The sequence below is a fragment of the Gobius niger genome (assembly GCF_951799975.1).
Source record: "Gobius niger genome assembly, chromosome: 1".
NCBI lineage: Eukaryota > Metazoa > Chordata > Actinopteri > Gobiiformes > Gobiidae > Gobius > Gobius niger.
In genome coordinates, this window is record NC_136852.1 from 67,025,603 (window position 1) to 67,041,832 (window position 16,230).

At 41.2% G+C, this 16,230-nt stretch overlaps 1 protein-coding gene across 3 annotated transcripts in view; it reads left to right on the forward strand.

The window, feature by feature from the left end:
• Positions 1–16,230, forward strand: part of pde4d (phosphodiesterase 4D, cAMP-specific) — a 296,018-nt gene that overhangs the window by 86,258 nt on the left and 193,530 nt on the right. The window contains exon 1 of one of the 3 annotated variants that reach the window (XM_079552158.1): positions 14,335–15,708. The exons of 1 other annotated variant lie outside the window; for it this stretch is intronic. In XM_079552158.1, coding sequence (XP_079408284.1) covers positions 15,446–15,708 — 263 coding nt within the window. In that variant the 5' untranslated portion in view covers positions 14,335–15,445. Of the gene's footprint in view, positions 1–14,334; positions 15,709–16,230 lie in introns of those variants that run through there. One more of the 3 variants, XM_079552155.1, reaches the window with a different exon arrangement.

The window sequence follows — 16,230 nt, forward strand, 5'->3', positions numbered from 1 at the left end:
AAAACAAGAAGGTATGGAAGTCACTTTGGGCAAAAAGTCGAGTTTTCCTCCCATTTGAAACACATAGTTAAAAGGTGTTAATGGAGATTCCTATTTCAGGCTTTTGATATAATTCTGGAGTCTTCATATAGAGATTACATGGTTTGATCCTGTGTATCCACCATTCATGAGAGGTGTGTCTCTTAGTTAGTAGTAGTAGTTCAAATGTGCAACACTAACATGATTCTTTTCTTTCTTTTCTTCTCTCTTTTACAAATTAGTTCATATTTGCAGGACACTGAACATTTATTACGGCATCAAAATAATGTTAGCTTCAAGACAAACTGGCCTTTCCTTTATAAACACAGACGTCTCCTCCGCTGAAGTATTTACACCGTCAAGCTCTTATCATGCAGTAAGTGGTTATCTACCTGGAACTCACTGTCCACCACTCAATATGTAGGAAAAAGAAAGAAAAAAGCTTGTCCTCAAAGGAAATAAAGAGAACGGGAAGTACTGACGCTCACAACTTCAGGGCGTAGCAGAAATAGCGACAAGCCAGTTGTGTTTCCAACATTGCTTTAATGAATTTTACCAAATGTTCTTTGTCTCCATTGCCATCAAAAGCTATGTCTTGCAATGCGTGCTAGAACATTTTCATTGTGTTTTTTTGTAAACATATAGATTGATCATTTATATAGCAAACAAGGCCCAGCATCGTTTGTTAAAAGAACAAAACATGTAATCCAAATCTCTAGCCAGGCAGAGTTGACATTTTGAACAAGATATTGAGATAAAGTTTCATTCATATTCTTTTCCTATATAACTTCAATATAACCTTCTTCTTCTTCTGTGCCTGTCCTTAAAGACACTGGCCTTTACTGTCAATGTCTAGTCTGACGCTGGCACTGGGAGCCGTGCGTCACTGTGGAGCCTTGGTCCCTAAATGTTATCGGTAAATGTCAGGATGGAGAGAGTAACACAGCACTATGAGGGGTAGTTTGTCCTCGCGCTTTGGCGAGGAGGCAGGCAGTGAAAGGCTGCTGCTATCTGCTGGTTCAGTTGCTTCATTGCAGGAAAAAACAATACTACTATCATTCGGTTTAACACAACACTGCTCTTACAACTACTGCTACTACTGCTACTACTACTACTACTACTACTACTACTACTACCACTACTATAGGAAAGACAAAGCAAAGTTATTTGTAGAGTACCCTACATGAGGTTATCCAAAGTGTTTTACAGAAAAAGAATATCATAAAATTACATTTAAAGGCCAACACATTTTAGCAAAGAGTCAGACATGTAATTTCACTTGTCATCAAGGCCGGATTTATGCAGGGGCTTACAGGGGCTAAGTCCAGGGGCCCAGCCGGCTGAAGGGCCCATGGGCATAAGGAGAAAGGGAGAGCGTTCCCTCTCGCTTTGCAGACTCCCTCACATGTAAGGTTTGTACCCGAGACTTAAACAGGTCTAAACCAGGACTAAACCAAGACTAAACCAGGACTAAACTAGGTCTAAACCAGTTCTAAACAAGGTCTGAGCCATTTTCATTGAGTTGACACTGGGAAAAAATATTTACTTATTGGTCTGTTAAAATGAATGAGAATGCACCAAATTGCACCATTAAAATTAAAATATATTTGTTGGAGGACCTCCAGTCCCCTTTGAAATGTGTCACGGAGCTCAAATTGGGGTCATCATGTTAAACTGTTTTTTCATATATTTTTCTATGTTTATGAAGTTACGTCTGCATGTTCAAATAAAAATAAAACATTCATTTATCCTTTCATTGTAGAGAGAGACATCAGACAGACATACAGTATGAGAGCCCTGAAAAATGTTTAGCCCCGGGGCCCATTTTACTTAAATCCGGTCCAGGTTGTCAGAAGCCAACATGGTTCATATGGCACTAACTCGTCAGAGAGTATACATTGATGCTAGGCCAGGGGTCTGCAAACTTCAAAACTTCAGCCTGTTTCAAGCCAAAAGAAAGCTTGAAAGAACAACAATATTCAAATGAAATGATTTGATATGGACATAGCAATAGCATTAGACAAACCAGATGCAAAATAGGTTGCGTTCACGTGACAGCACAGCCAAAACAGCCTATATTTTTTCTATGTTGGCAACTCTTCTGCATAAAAATGCTGATGTTTTTGACTCTGTAATTCCTGGACCTATCAACATGAACAAAAACTGGCACAAAGTTCAAGGTCTTCTCTGTCTGCACATGTGAACTAAGGTTGTGGTATCAAAACATTGGCATTCGTCACTTAAAAGAACTTTCAGCCAAAAGATGAATATGAAAGGACTACTATGTGTAATATGTTTTATGTCGCACGATTGAACGAGAAAAAAATTCTAGTTTGTGAAGCTGTTCTGGCAAAGGCAATAAAACTATTCTGATTCTGATTGGAAACTTTTTTCCTCGCAAATAACGATCATGTAGACAACCTTTATATTTTCTGCTTGTATTGGCACCTGCCCTCCACCTGACATTATGACATCATCACAATCTAGAACGTGAACCTGTTTTCAGCACTTCAACAATCCTATCGATATTAGGATGATAAATAAATGAATTAAAAGTAGGGGGGGGGTGGAATTAGCCCTATGGAGCAATATGTTGCAATTTTCAATCATCTTTACCGCAGAGGTCGTGAACACAGACAGCCCGACCACCATAGTGGACCATGTGATGTCTAAGTAAATAAACAAAACTAAAATGATACTGTGAAATAGAGCTGCACAATTTAAGAAAAAGCCTAGTAGGAATTTTCTGTGATTTATTCATTTATTCAGGCAATGCACATTTCAAACATGTCTGGAGCATTTAAAAAGTTGCTTGTATGAACTACTAAACTAATGCATGAATCACTTGCATTTCAATTCAAATTCAAAGATTTATTTGACAGTGACTCGAGATGTTCGAGATGTGTGGAGCGGAGGATGGGGAGTAATATAAGGGGTGGAAGTGCAGGGAAGGGAGGGAGTTCAGCTTCCTGATAAAACTGTTCTTCAGTCGACTGAACCTGGCGCGTGGATTCCGTAGTAGTAGTTTCAGAACATGTTTGTAGAGGTCTAAACTACAAGGAAGTTGATAGATGTTGTTGTTAGTTTACACACAGCACAACATTTATGCTCCTGTATTCACACACGTTGTTATACTTTTTTTTTTAGCACTAATATAGTATATTATTATTATTATTATAATTATAATATATAGTTCAATATTTGGGACTATGTCTCCGAGCTGGCCTGGTGTCGCCTCGGGGTCCCCCCAGAACAGCTGGAGGAGGTGTGTGTGGATCGGGAAGTTTGGGCATCTCTGCTGAGACTGCTGCCCCCGCGACCCGGCCCCGGATAAAGCGGAAGAAAATGGATGGATGGTTCAATATTTATAATTGGTGTTTTCAGAAGTGCCCACAAGAGGGCGCCAAAGCTTCATCCCTCTGTGCCCAAGCCTCAGCCCCTGTCTATAGAAGAGGATTCCCGAGCCGCCTCTTGCTGTGCTAACACTGGCCTGTGCATAAGAGCTTGAGTGTTTAATGCAGTGTTCTTGTTCTCCCGGTCGGTAAGTCCGTACCTATAGCAACCGTCTGCATTCGTCATGTTTCAAAGCGTCAAAGCCTTAACCTGATATTACCCGCTGTGAGTGACAGAGTTGAAGGCCAGTGCAGAAAGAGAAGAGAGAGTGTGTGAGAAGAGTCGGAAACAGAGATGAGGAAAGAATGGCGTTGAACGCTACCAGGAAGAAAGAGAAACTGAGAAAAGAATTTGAGGCAAGAATGGAATGGAATTAAAAAATGAGTAAGGAATGGCAGGTGAGTGAGAAAGCGAGAGTCGAGTCTTTGAGATCTATTCATTTAAGAGCTGTTCAAAAGATCGGCACATTTTTATAGTGCTAACCAGAAAAATCAGATTGCCTGAGAGCTAATTTGCTTAGAGGTTAGGCATTTTGATTAACATAACAAATGTTCACCGTAGGGTTCCCTTTCCTTGTAAACACAGCAGTGTCACAATTAATGAAAAGATGCAACTACTGCCTTACCCAGCTATTTCGTGCACAAAAAAACAAAAACCTTGTGTGCTGGTTTGTAACATTTGGTCAGTTACATTTGTACACAATTATATGAAAACAGACATTCTGGGGGAAAGAAAGAGGAGATCAGAAAGAGAAAAACGGCGTTTAGTAAGAGAGGGAAGGAGCAGAAACAAAGAGAGAGGGAACATATAAGACAGTGGAAAGAGAGAAATGGAAAAGAAAGAAATTAAGTAAGATTGCATGTAAACTAGAGCTGCTCGATTTGACAAAATAATAATCATGATTATTTTTGTCATAATAGTAATCAAGATTATTCAAACGATCGTTTCGTTTAAAAAAAAACACTTTAATTTATTATCAATTTATTTAAAGGGACTATACATAGTTTTAAAATGTTAAAATTATGTATTTTCCTCCCCCTTCATGTTCTAGCCATGTCCTAATGTGTAAAATGAGCTCAGACCTGTTCAACTGCCTCGAAAATCCTGCACAGTCACTCAAAGAGGTGTTAATTCGGGTGTTAATAGACCCTGCAGTTACGTGAAAGACCTGAGGTGGCAGTAGTGAGCATAAAATGGCCAACTTGGATCTTGCCCCTTTAATAAAAAAAAAAAAGCACAATATTTTCTTTGCACAATTAAAAAAAAAAAGGAGAGATCTCTGTCACACCTGCCCCCTACAGACCAGCCCTCACACCTGCCCAAGAAAACCAAGCCATGCGGCCTGATGACGCCATCACATAACACATGAAATGCGAAGGGAACAGAAACAATTATCCTAATGCGAGTTTGCTTTGAGCTCCGTTTGTGAGACCTGCTCCTGAAGAGTTTTAGACTAGAAAGAATTGAACTGAGAAAAGAGAGAAAGGGACAGAGAAAAGATAAATGGTCTCATTTATACAGCACCTTTCTACCTTTACATCAAGGAACAGCTCAGCCATTCAAACTCTTTCAATCACCACGCAGACACTGGAGGCAAGGTGGGTGAAGTGTCTTGCCCAAGGACACAACGACATCGTTCACCTGCGGGATTTGAACCGCCGAGCGAAAGAAAGGAAAAGAGAGCGAGAAGACCAAGAGAGAAACAAAGATGGAGTCACATTGTAGATACTATATTTCCACCTATCATTTGAAGTCTGCCGAGCTTCTTAAACAACAATCTCTCTCACCGGAGAGAACGGCCCCAGATTGTCTAGTGATTTTCTGATGACAAATGCAGTCTGCTTCGATGAGACTCTTGCTCACCTCTCAGAGACAAGCTCCATCTGCTCGGGTACTCTACGCGCTCATCACTCTCTATCCACTGCACCCATGGTAACTGTATTCATGTGTTTTTACTCATGTCATTGTTTAGAGACAACGTACCAAAGACCTTAACTGCAAGGAAGCTCTCATACTGCTTTTTTGTACATTCTACCATGTGTAAAGCCTCTACCGTGATATACTCTTATTTCCCAGAGTCCTCGGACCACGTGAATGTCCCATTAGTGGCGTTGCAGAGCGTGCTTTAACTCAGCCAGTAGATCGTCTCTGTTATCAAGGACTGTTATTGAGCCCAGTGACTGATTATTGTATTATCCGCCGGGACAAGGCGAAATATTGAAAAAGTAAACCGCACAAGATCATTTTCAAGCTCCACAGAGCAGACGGAAACATTATTATGAGAGTGACATTAGGCAAAGAAGGACTAATTGATTTGAGCTTTGCACAAGGCTGCTCTACAACCCATTACTCGCCTCTCAAGGCATTGAGAGGCGAGGCAAGTGTTGGAAGTAAATGTGCTTTTTTATTCCTGTTATGTTGAAAACTGGGACTAAAAATTTTCCTTTTCTAGTATTATTAACAATAAAAAACTCATAGTGGTAGACTTTTATGTGTCAAAGGCAACAAAGGCGAAGATTACAGCAATAGAATGGGTCTGCATTTGTAAAGGGGTCGGAACATTGAGTTACTATGAAACATTCTTTTTTCTTTGAAGGTTTCTGTTTTGAATGTGCCATTTTAAGGTTGTAGTTATTTTCTATCAATAAAAAGAATATGCATGTGATTTTAGTAAGCATAATTGGGATGAATTCAGATACGTTTTGATGCCTGTTGAGTCATTAGAGTTAAGTGAGAGTGCTAAAGAAAAGGTAATTGGTCGCCCCAGCTTAAGCAAATGATAAAAATAAATATTACACATTTCTGTAAGATATTGTCTTTCATAAAGTGTATGAATATAATCATTCAGCTCTGTTGTATTTTTCATTTCAAGGTCATTGGTTCTCAACTGGTCAGTCGCAGAACAATTTTCAGTGGGTCCTTGTTAACAGTTATTGTAGATAAAATATGTTACAATAGTTTTGATTCTTAAATTACACTGAGAAAAATAAAACATTGGCTTAATCTGCAAATTGTTTAGAAATCATTTACATCCGCATTTTACTAGTTGTTCATAATGATATATATTCATTAGTCCAACTATAAATGTTTCATCTGTAACTGTGAACATTTTAAATTGGTTCAACAAAAAAATGTTCCTGACTTGAATGTTCAAAGGTTAATTGAGTCAATTTAAAACTCTTCATTAGCAGATATGAGCCAATTTAAATTTTTTCATTGAACCAATGTACTTTTAATGGCTTAATCAATGCCATTTATTGATTTCATTTAAATTGATTAATTTCATTAAAACACATTTGGATTAATTTACTTTTTTATTGCCAAAGACATTGTATGTACAAATGCAAATTGCAATATTTTGTAATATGAGTAATGTAGGTACACACAAACATTTCATACTTTCTAATTTTTCAATTCTTGGCTCAAGGTTCAAAAGCTGGTTAAACATTTTGAGAAAAAGTGTTAAAACTGTAGTATAATGTATTTAGCCACATTGTTATGCATTTTCAAACACTTTCACAGCAAAACTGGATGAACAAGAATTTTCCAAAAAACAACAACTGTGCAGCCAAGGTACAGCATAATAATCACTGCATCAGTCTCCCTGTGATCCGTGTTCATTTCTTGTTATCCAGTCCCATGAGTACCTTCAGGATGAATTCAACTGTGCGTTCACATTTCTTTGGGTACTTCATGTTGAGGCGTTATGAGTCCGAATTGCAAAGTCTTGAACCATTGAATGCAGATCTGTCACAATCTTCACGATGGGTGTTACGACGACTGCTATCGGCTCGTCCTCCACACGGAAATCTTGCTGAATCTGCAAAACATGAGTGGAATAACACATATTAGAATTTACAAATAATGCAATGATTTTCATGGTCGGGTCTAAACCCGGCTAAACTAAGCCTTAACCAGGTCAAACAGAGTCTGAATGAGCCACTGGTATTTTAACTTTGTAATTACAGTATGAGGGTTTTGTAAATAACATTACTGCAGCTGTAGATAACACTGAAAATACATGTATTAAAGGGGAGCTCTGAGAAAGTATGTAAGTAAGTATGTCCGCTCTCAAAATACCCAAATCAGTAATAAATGTGCACTTCATGTTAAACACAAACCAGAATCTTACAATATTTGAAATGTCGTTCATCTTCTCCTTCTATGAAAAAGCCTGATTTCCCCCATTTTGTAAAGTAAAGTTAGAAAATGATACATTCCTATGGTATTTCTTAATTAAAATATAAGAAGCATATATATACACCAATTTTAGACAAAAGGACTGGCTCCAGTATTTACATGATATTGATCTTTTGCAAAATTTTAGGTATTGCACAGTACTACAAGAGAACTAATTTTAGTTTTTGGGTAAAATAAAACCATATTTCTCCTGCAACTCTAATATCTTCAGCTTTCAGTTCATTTTCTAATATTTGTTCAATACCCTTATTCATTTATATGTTTCTTTGACAGGGACAGTTTAAGAAAACATTGCCAACTCAGTGGCCGATGTTATGTACATAACATCCAAAGGCTTATTTGCAGATTTTTTTCAAATGCATTATAGTACATGATTGGCTCTATATGAGGGACTTCTGACTAGATTCTCCGAGAGTCGCTGCTCTTCCTCTCCCGTTATTTCCTTGTCGGGGATTAGCAGTGTCTCGTCCAAATTAATGAAAAGCTCTAGATTCCATGGACAGTGAATTACCCATGAACAGTTGAAGGTACATGTTAAAAACATTATGTTGGATGTAAATACTTGACCGAAGAAAAAAGTTAGCCCTTAGCTTGAGGACAAAAACATATACCACGATGGAACACTGACATGTCCTTCAGTGAAGCCTTTACATCCAGTATGATGTTTACAACCTGCCATGTAATCTAGTACTATTCATTTATTTGGATGAGACACTGTTAATCCTCCATAGGGAAATAATGGGAGAGGAAGAGCAGTGCCTCCCAGAGAGTCCAGTCTGAAGTCATGTGTCACTTGTGTGATTAGAGCCCATTGTAAGCTCGCACACTTGTCAAAAAAGATCCATTTATTGGCTCTGATCAATTGTTAAACTACAAGATGCACATATGTTATGTAGGCCATTGATCAGGAACCCAGAGAACCAATAAAGAACCAATCAAATAGAGAAATGATTAATAGCATTGATGTTGCTCAAATCTGAACAGTTAAGTTTTGTAAATTATGTAAAATTGGCGGTTGTTAATACCATACCTAATATAATAAGAGATTTTACAGCTAAGAGCACAAGCACTACAAAGACATGGTTATTTTCAAGCCCAGTCATACCTGATGTTCTTTAAATGCGCGTCCACTGGAACAGCATCACTAACTTCAGTACACATGGTGTGTACCTGCATCCAGTGTACCGCTCATGGAAGCCTGTAAGATAATTATTTAACTGTAAACAAGTATGTACAGACATTGTAGTAATTTAAATATATAGATATATTCTTGAAAATGTGCTGGTACAATAAGGTTACATAACATTATGCCTTTCAAATAATGCATAGACCGACCTCCTCAAATGGAGATGACCAGCAAACAGGAGTCCTCGTCCTAGTGCTGGTGTGGGGGACGGCTCCTGTGCAGATGAGACACAGAAAAATACATTACTTAACTGTAAATGGTCTCATTTTTTCAGCAAATTTAACAGACTAAAATGCATATAGTCTTGTGAATGTAATAAATAAGTTAAGAAAAAAAGTGCAACGCATATTCATGCTAAAATTACAAAAAGTACACAATAAAGAAGAGCTGAACATTAATTACATTTGCTTGGTTCAGCTTTTTGAACAAATTATTTTACAAATGACTTTTTATGACTTTTTTATGACAGTCACTTTTGGAAGTTGGGTCAAACATTTTCTGTCCTTTATTTGTAATTACAGGTCATATAATAATGTTTCAACGCGGGGCTCGTCTGCCCCTAAACAGTTGTTTATTATTTCATTCATGCTGCTCACTTTGAGCTCCCTGTGGGGGGGCAGCAGCGGTGGAGGTGACCGGGGCGGAGGAGGCAGTGGGCGCGGTGATGTCGCAGCCGTTCGGAGGCGGCCAAGAGCGGAGTGGAGCTGAGCGAACAGGTGGAAGATGTTTCGTGTCGGGGCGCCTGTAGCCGCTGCATCACTCACCGACCCCGCGCACCTTTCCTCTCCCATGGCCCGGAAGAGCTGGCGCTGGGAACGTTCGGCCGCGCTCACTCGCTGTTTCCCCAGAGCCGCGCGCTTAAACCCTTTCCCCGCAGGCCGCGCGCACGTCCCGCGGTCTGTCCCGGTGCCACTCCTCTCTCCGCCCCACTCCAGCAGTCACGCTTGTTTCGCAAAATAAGCATGCACAACTTAAGCGCGAAGAGGAATAATAAAGAAAAAGAGTTCATGTTCTCTACAGGGACTTGGCTCCGCTCGGCTCCCGTCGTTCTCAGTGAAGAGACGAACAAAGACTCGATTCGTTCGTGAACGTCACATCACTGGTTTAAGCGCTTGCAAAACACGTTAAGGAATAATATTCATTCATATTTTATGCGAGTTGCATTTCAAAGTCCAGGCGATGTCACGACACAAAATGGCGGCTGCGCTTAACCCTCCTAAATTAGTGTAATATCTAAATCATAAGGGTGCAATTGGTCAAAAATAAAACCTTCAACCTAATACTCATAGCCTACAATATTTAAGAGATTTGATGCACAATCAATTTATTCAGTTTCAGTGCCAAAACATGTTCAATTAAAATTCAACTTAAGGAGAATTCTATCTGACGCCTCTGTGCATACATACAGGACACATGTATTAAGTTTACAAGTCTAAATATGCTTTTAACTTACCTTTTCTCGCTGTAAAGTTCCAACAGTGGGTCTGGCCAGATCTTGAGTGAAAAGGTCTTGGCCACATTTGAAATCTGGAACACGTGGTGTGTCATCTTCTTCAGCGTTAGTTGGTAGAGTCAAATGCTGCGGTTGTCAGTGCTGCCCCCTGTGTTCGATGGCTCGACGAACGATTGTTCATTAGATCAATTAACTTTTATAAATAACTGTCAATTTGCAATAGACCATTGGATGTACATACAAAAATGTATCAAAACACAATGTTCAATCTATATGGTTTTAATTGGACTAACCAATTTGATTTTCTTTATTTAAGCCAATAGCAAAGAACATATTGAATCAACAACAGCAGTGTTTCACTTTTTTCAGTGTAGAGATGCACCGATCCAGCGTTTTTGGTTCCGATACCGGTTCTGAAGGTTTGAGTATCTGCCGATATCTGATATAAACCGATACCAAGAGACTTTCCTCTGACTGAAAAAGTGAATGGTCGTCTTATCTCCAGTGTGAGATCAATAAAGTCTCGTCATGATGTTATCAATTATATCTATTAATTCAATTCATTTCATTTTATTGGTCAATTAATTTCACAATGAATTGAAATAGTTAATTCTCTTGTCCTCGTTGTGGAGTGGGGGTGGGGAGTAAGGAGTGGAAGCACGAGGAGGGCAGGGAAGGGAGGTGGTTCAGCTTCCTGATAGCCTGGTATATGAAACTGTTCTTCAGTCGACTGGAACTGGCCATCTCCTCCCTCAAGGCAGGATCTGATCATTACGACTTGTGCACTACAAATATCTTATATCAGTTATTCTTTAACAGCATTTCATAAACTAAAATACAAACACTTGGCTCCAGCAGTGGCTATTTTATCTTATTTGGCTACGTTAGGTACTTCAGTCATAGTTACAAACCCAGCCTTGATTAGTTGCCCCTAGCATTAGCATGCTCCCTCTAGGGTTAGCATGCTGTTGCTAGCCGTGGCATTTAGCACAGTGATCAAAAATACCTTCGCGGAGGTTCAAACGATCGAATTATAAGTTCTTAGCTTCAAAATGATATACAGCATGTCCATATTTACTTAGATAGATCAGATATTTGTAGACGATACCCGATATCACATTTTTTTATCGGTGCATCCCTATCCCTTCATTAAGGGTGGGCCCAAACTTTTCTGGCCACAACCCCCAAAATTAAAGTGCTTTATTTGCAAATGTATTTTCTGCATTTGTTCTGCTACTGGGGCAACTCGTAAGGAGCAGAGGCCAGCCACTTGTACCTGTCCCTAAACATAATGATAAAGAGGTCTAAAAACATGGAGAACCCATTGTAAATGCACTCTCAGCTGTGAATCAGTCTACAACCACCCCATCCTCACCACAGCAGGTGAACCATCAGCATCTCCATCATGTCCATTACCTCCATCATCTCTTTATGTAGCATTCCTTTTTGTCCAATCGCTGATGTCGTTACCGGCACTCAAACCGTGTAAACAATTTCTGCCAGAACTCAAGATGTGTAAATTGTCCAATCCAAGTCGTGGTGTTTTGCAGATTTTAGAGAAACCGTCGCTATTTGGAGTTAGATGGAGTCGTGAGTGCGAGGAGGCAGCAATCACTCTATTGAGCTTCAAAACAAGACATGAGGGTGATATTTTGACAAGATTTTTGCAAAACTGTTTGGTGATTGATAGTTTTCAAGCCTTTTTTCTTTCCCTTCGAGCAGTGTGATGATGATGATGAAATGGGGCGCGCTTTTGGTGACCATTTTCGCTCCTATATATTCTTTTGACGAATGGGACCCTATTATGAACGAGGCTTTGTGGTTACAACAAACATGCCAGATTGTGACCTTGACGTTTTTTGTAGATCGATCCTGGTCTCTACAGCTGTGATACTTAAGTGAATGCATACGCGCAGTTGTTTGGCAGTTTCTAGGAGCAACTGAACAATGGGCCACACAGGAGTATCACTTCACTTCACTTCAGTGCTGTCAAAAGCTACTAGTAAGTTTAGTTTATTTGTCACACACACACATATATACACATCAACAACAACATAAACAGGACACGATACACATGGGAGGAGGTGGTGTCAGATTTATTAAGCACCACTAGCTAGTGGTAGTATCATCAATTACAATACCCTAGTTTTCTCAGTGTTGTGTGCACTGCAGTTACTAACTAAATCTTGCACAAATTGTGTGTGCTACCCAATTTCTTGCCAAGCTGTGAAAACAAGACTAAATCTTGAAGTGTTAGTTTAATTGCATGAGGACATCTTGGCGTACCACTTTAGAAGTGCCCCAAAAGCCTCTTAATAACGGAGTTCGATGCCTATACATGTGTTTCCAATGACATCACGCATAGTTCCGGCAGCCATTTTGAACACCGAAGTAGAATTATGCAGTGCTACAACAATATCTCTACTCAGGATGAAAATGAAAGACAACTGATTTATAGTGGCATTCTTATGTACTCGTCATCATTGCTCAAGAAGATGACAGTTAAAACACGGCCCCAGAGACGCACGTTTATGTGAAATAACCAGCAAATGTGGCACAGACGTAGCAGCTCTGTCTGTCGAGCTACAGCAGGATTTACTAAAGAACTGCTTCACTCCTCAGACTAAACTAACACATCAAAGAGGAAACAGAAAACCTTTCTTTGGGATTTTTACAGTTTGTCATGTGAACAGAGTCTCAGTCTGAGTCAGTGTTTAAGCTGCTCAAGACGTTAGCATGCTACCGGTTAGCAACTGTCATCAATCAACTGTCAATGGCTTCAACACGATAAACACATGTGTGGCTCACATCTATGAACATTCTGGAAATATTGCAGTAACAGTTCAGCTCTGACCTCCGTCACATGTTGTATCCAAGGCTAGATGTTTGGAGTTTGGTTCAGGGCTTTCTCTTGGAGATGTCAGAGCTGAGCTGTTGAAACTAAATGCTAACCGGTAGCATGCTAGCAGCTTAAACACTGACTCACTGGTTTCTTCATATAAACGTGCGTCTCTGGGGCCGTGTTTTTACTGTTATATTCTTGAGCAATGATTTAGAGTACATAAAAATGCCACTGTCAATCAGTTGTCTTTCATTTTCATCCTGAGTCGAGATATTGCTACATACTGCATAATTCTACTTCGGTATTCAAAATGGCCGCCATAAGAACACAAGTCACATGACTGAAAGGCATGTATACGTGGTAGTTGGTTATTCACACCTGCCCAGATACCAGATTTTTTTCCCTTCCTTTTATTAAACAGCTGCCCAAATGAAGAGAGATACTATACTCCATACATTTGTGCTATTGACTTCAGCATTCCCCGCTCCTTCTCCACACCCACACGGCCACACATGCACCCTACACTCCAGGTTCCACATCTGGGCATTTAACAGCTTTAATGCAACAAGGTAAACAAATGTTTGTACATCTAATAGCCCTAAAGGGGGGCCTGACGTCGCCTTTCCCTGATCTGGGAGATTGTCATAGTGTCACATCATGAACACAACCTGCAGTACGTTGCTTTTTTGCGGCCCCTTTATGTCACTGCAGACCCTGAGCTCATAAAACACTCCCATCCATAAGGTGGCTTTGTAGTGCAGTCATTTAGATAAAGCCGCTGGTTGCTAGGCTGAGGAGGGAACAAGGATGGGGGGGTGGGAGTGTTGCAGCAAATTACACCAAGGCGCCTTTGTTTACATTTTTACCCGCGCGTCTTCCCTCGCCTGGAAGCCTAATAGACTGGAAGCAGAGCAGCAGGAGCCCGGGGGCAGGTTGACACGGGCTAAACAGCCCGTCGCATGTGTGCAAATGTTTGGCAAACGCCCCTCCAGGAGTCACTGCCCTATCAGCAGACGGCACCTTTGGTCACTCAATAACTAACGCCTGCTTTCAGTGAAGTGTGCAGATGCGCCCTGGCTTTCAGAGCCACGCATGCATACAGCAAATCTCACGGCAGCTCGTCTCTTTCTCCATTGGTGGCATTTTTCCCCCCCTCCCTTTCTGTGCTTTATTGGAAGCCCCGCGCACTCTCTCTGACACACACACACACTCACACACAAGCGGATCATCTCAGCTCCGCAAGACCAGCAGCCCGCAAAGTGGCTGAAGTCAGCGCTGAGCCTCCCAAGAAACGATCCACAAAATTGCTTGTGCTGGATGCTTCAAAGTCACCAAGAGTCCTTCAGCTTATCTTCTTTCTTCGCTTTGAGAGATGAATTCGGCAACCAGAGCCTCGCAAACTGCGCTGTTGAAAGTTACAGTCTTGCAACAGGGAGAAGAGGGTTTGACTAGATGATTTTGTCCCCCCCCCCCCCCGCTTTTTTCTCTTTGCTCCTCAGCGCACCCTCCCTCTTCGCATCTTCATCTCGACACTTTCATAGAGGAGCGCACACTCACGCACTGGAGGCAGCAGCAGGCTCAACGCTCCTGCTTCACTCGCTGCAGATACCTCCCTCCAGCACAAGGAGAAAACAGGAGATATATTTGCGTTATCGCTTTCTTTGTCCCATTGAAGATTTATTTCCTTTGGCACAAATGGAGCTGCAGCGGAGGACGCGGACCGCATCAGCCCTGATTTTTGGAACGCAATTGGAGAGACCTGAGTGACGGGACACACTTCGGGGTGGCGCTTTCGCAGTCTTCGCATCTTCTGACAGTTTCTTGAAAGGCATTGAAGATTGTGGATAATGTGAGAAGTCTTTTTTTTAATTGGAAGGACAGAGGAGACTTTGACGCTTTTGCGGTTTCATCTTTTCATCTGCTGCTTGTGAATAACAAATTCTAATCTTGCTGCTTGTTTGAAAGTGTCTAAGGACAAAAGACGATTGTTTCTTATTCCTGTTGGGTCTAGTCGCAAGGACCTCGACGGCTGGCTTTGGCCGTCGCGTCATTGTCAACTGCTGGTTCACCACCAAGATCCAGTTGCGTTTTTTCCCCTGCTCGTTCATCAAAAAAGTATTCGAAGTGAGAGGACTGCTTATTTCTATGAACCAACTTTGACTTTTTTTTTTTATGTCCTCGGGAGGAACTTGGCAGACCGGGTGGACATTGAGGTGACAATTTTACCGTCTGGTTTTGCCATTTTATGGACACATGGATCTCCCTTTGACGTTTGTATGACGTTTGTGAAGACCTCAGCGGACAGGATAGATCTACAGCTCCAACCTTTTCCCTGAGCCTAAGGTGGAGAGGCATGGCCCAGCAGGCGAGCATGGGGGTGAGCCATCAGGACACCCTGGCCGTGCCCCCCATGCCCAAGCACTCGGGCCTGAACGAGGACCTGGTCAAGATCCTGCGGGAGAACCTGCTGCAGCCCGAGAGACCGCGCGGCCACCGGCGATCGCCCTCGTCCATCTCACCCCGCCTTTCGCCCCGGAACTCGCCCCGACTGCTGCGGCGCATGCTGCTCAACAACAACATCCACAAGCAGAGGCGGTTCACCGTGGCGCATACATGGTGAGGGGAACGGGGCTGCATGTCCAGGGTGGTTTACTGATGAACTTTTTAAAGAGGTTTTGCAAAATTGACACTTTGAGGTTTCTCTCTACCATAATGGTTGTTCTTCATCAAAAATATGCTTGAACTTGTTTTTAGTGGCAACGATGTCGCCCAAGTAATCTATTGAGTAATCTTTCTAGTCTCTCTAACTCTCCGTTGTTCTTAGCTCCACATGTTTATTGATTAGAACCCCCCCAAATATATATTTCTACATTGTGTCCAATGTTGTCCAAGGATAACCAGACATCCCACTTTACTCTGTTCAGCTCTAATTTTGAGTCCTTTGCCTCATGTCCCCATAGATTTCTCCAAGACCATTGAATTGTCCCAGTTTTATGCAGGATCTGTCCCAGGTGTCCCAGCTTTTGGCCACAGTTATCCTCAAAGGAACACACTTTGCCGTGTTCGCTGTGTTGACGTCATTGACAAGGCCTAAACCAATTTAAAACCTCAAGTTTATATTCTCACAGCCGATTGGTG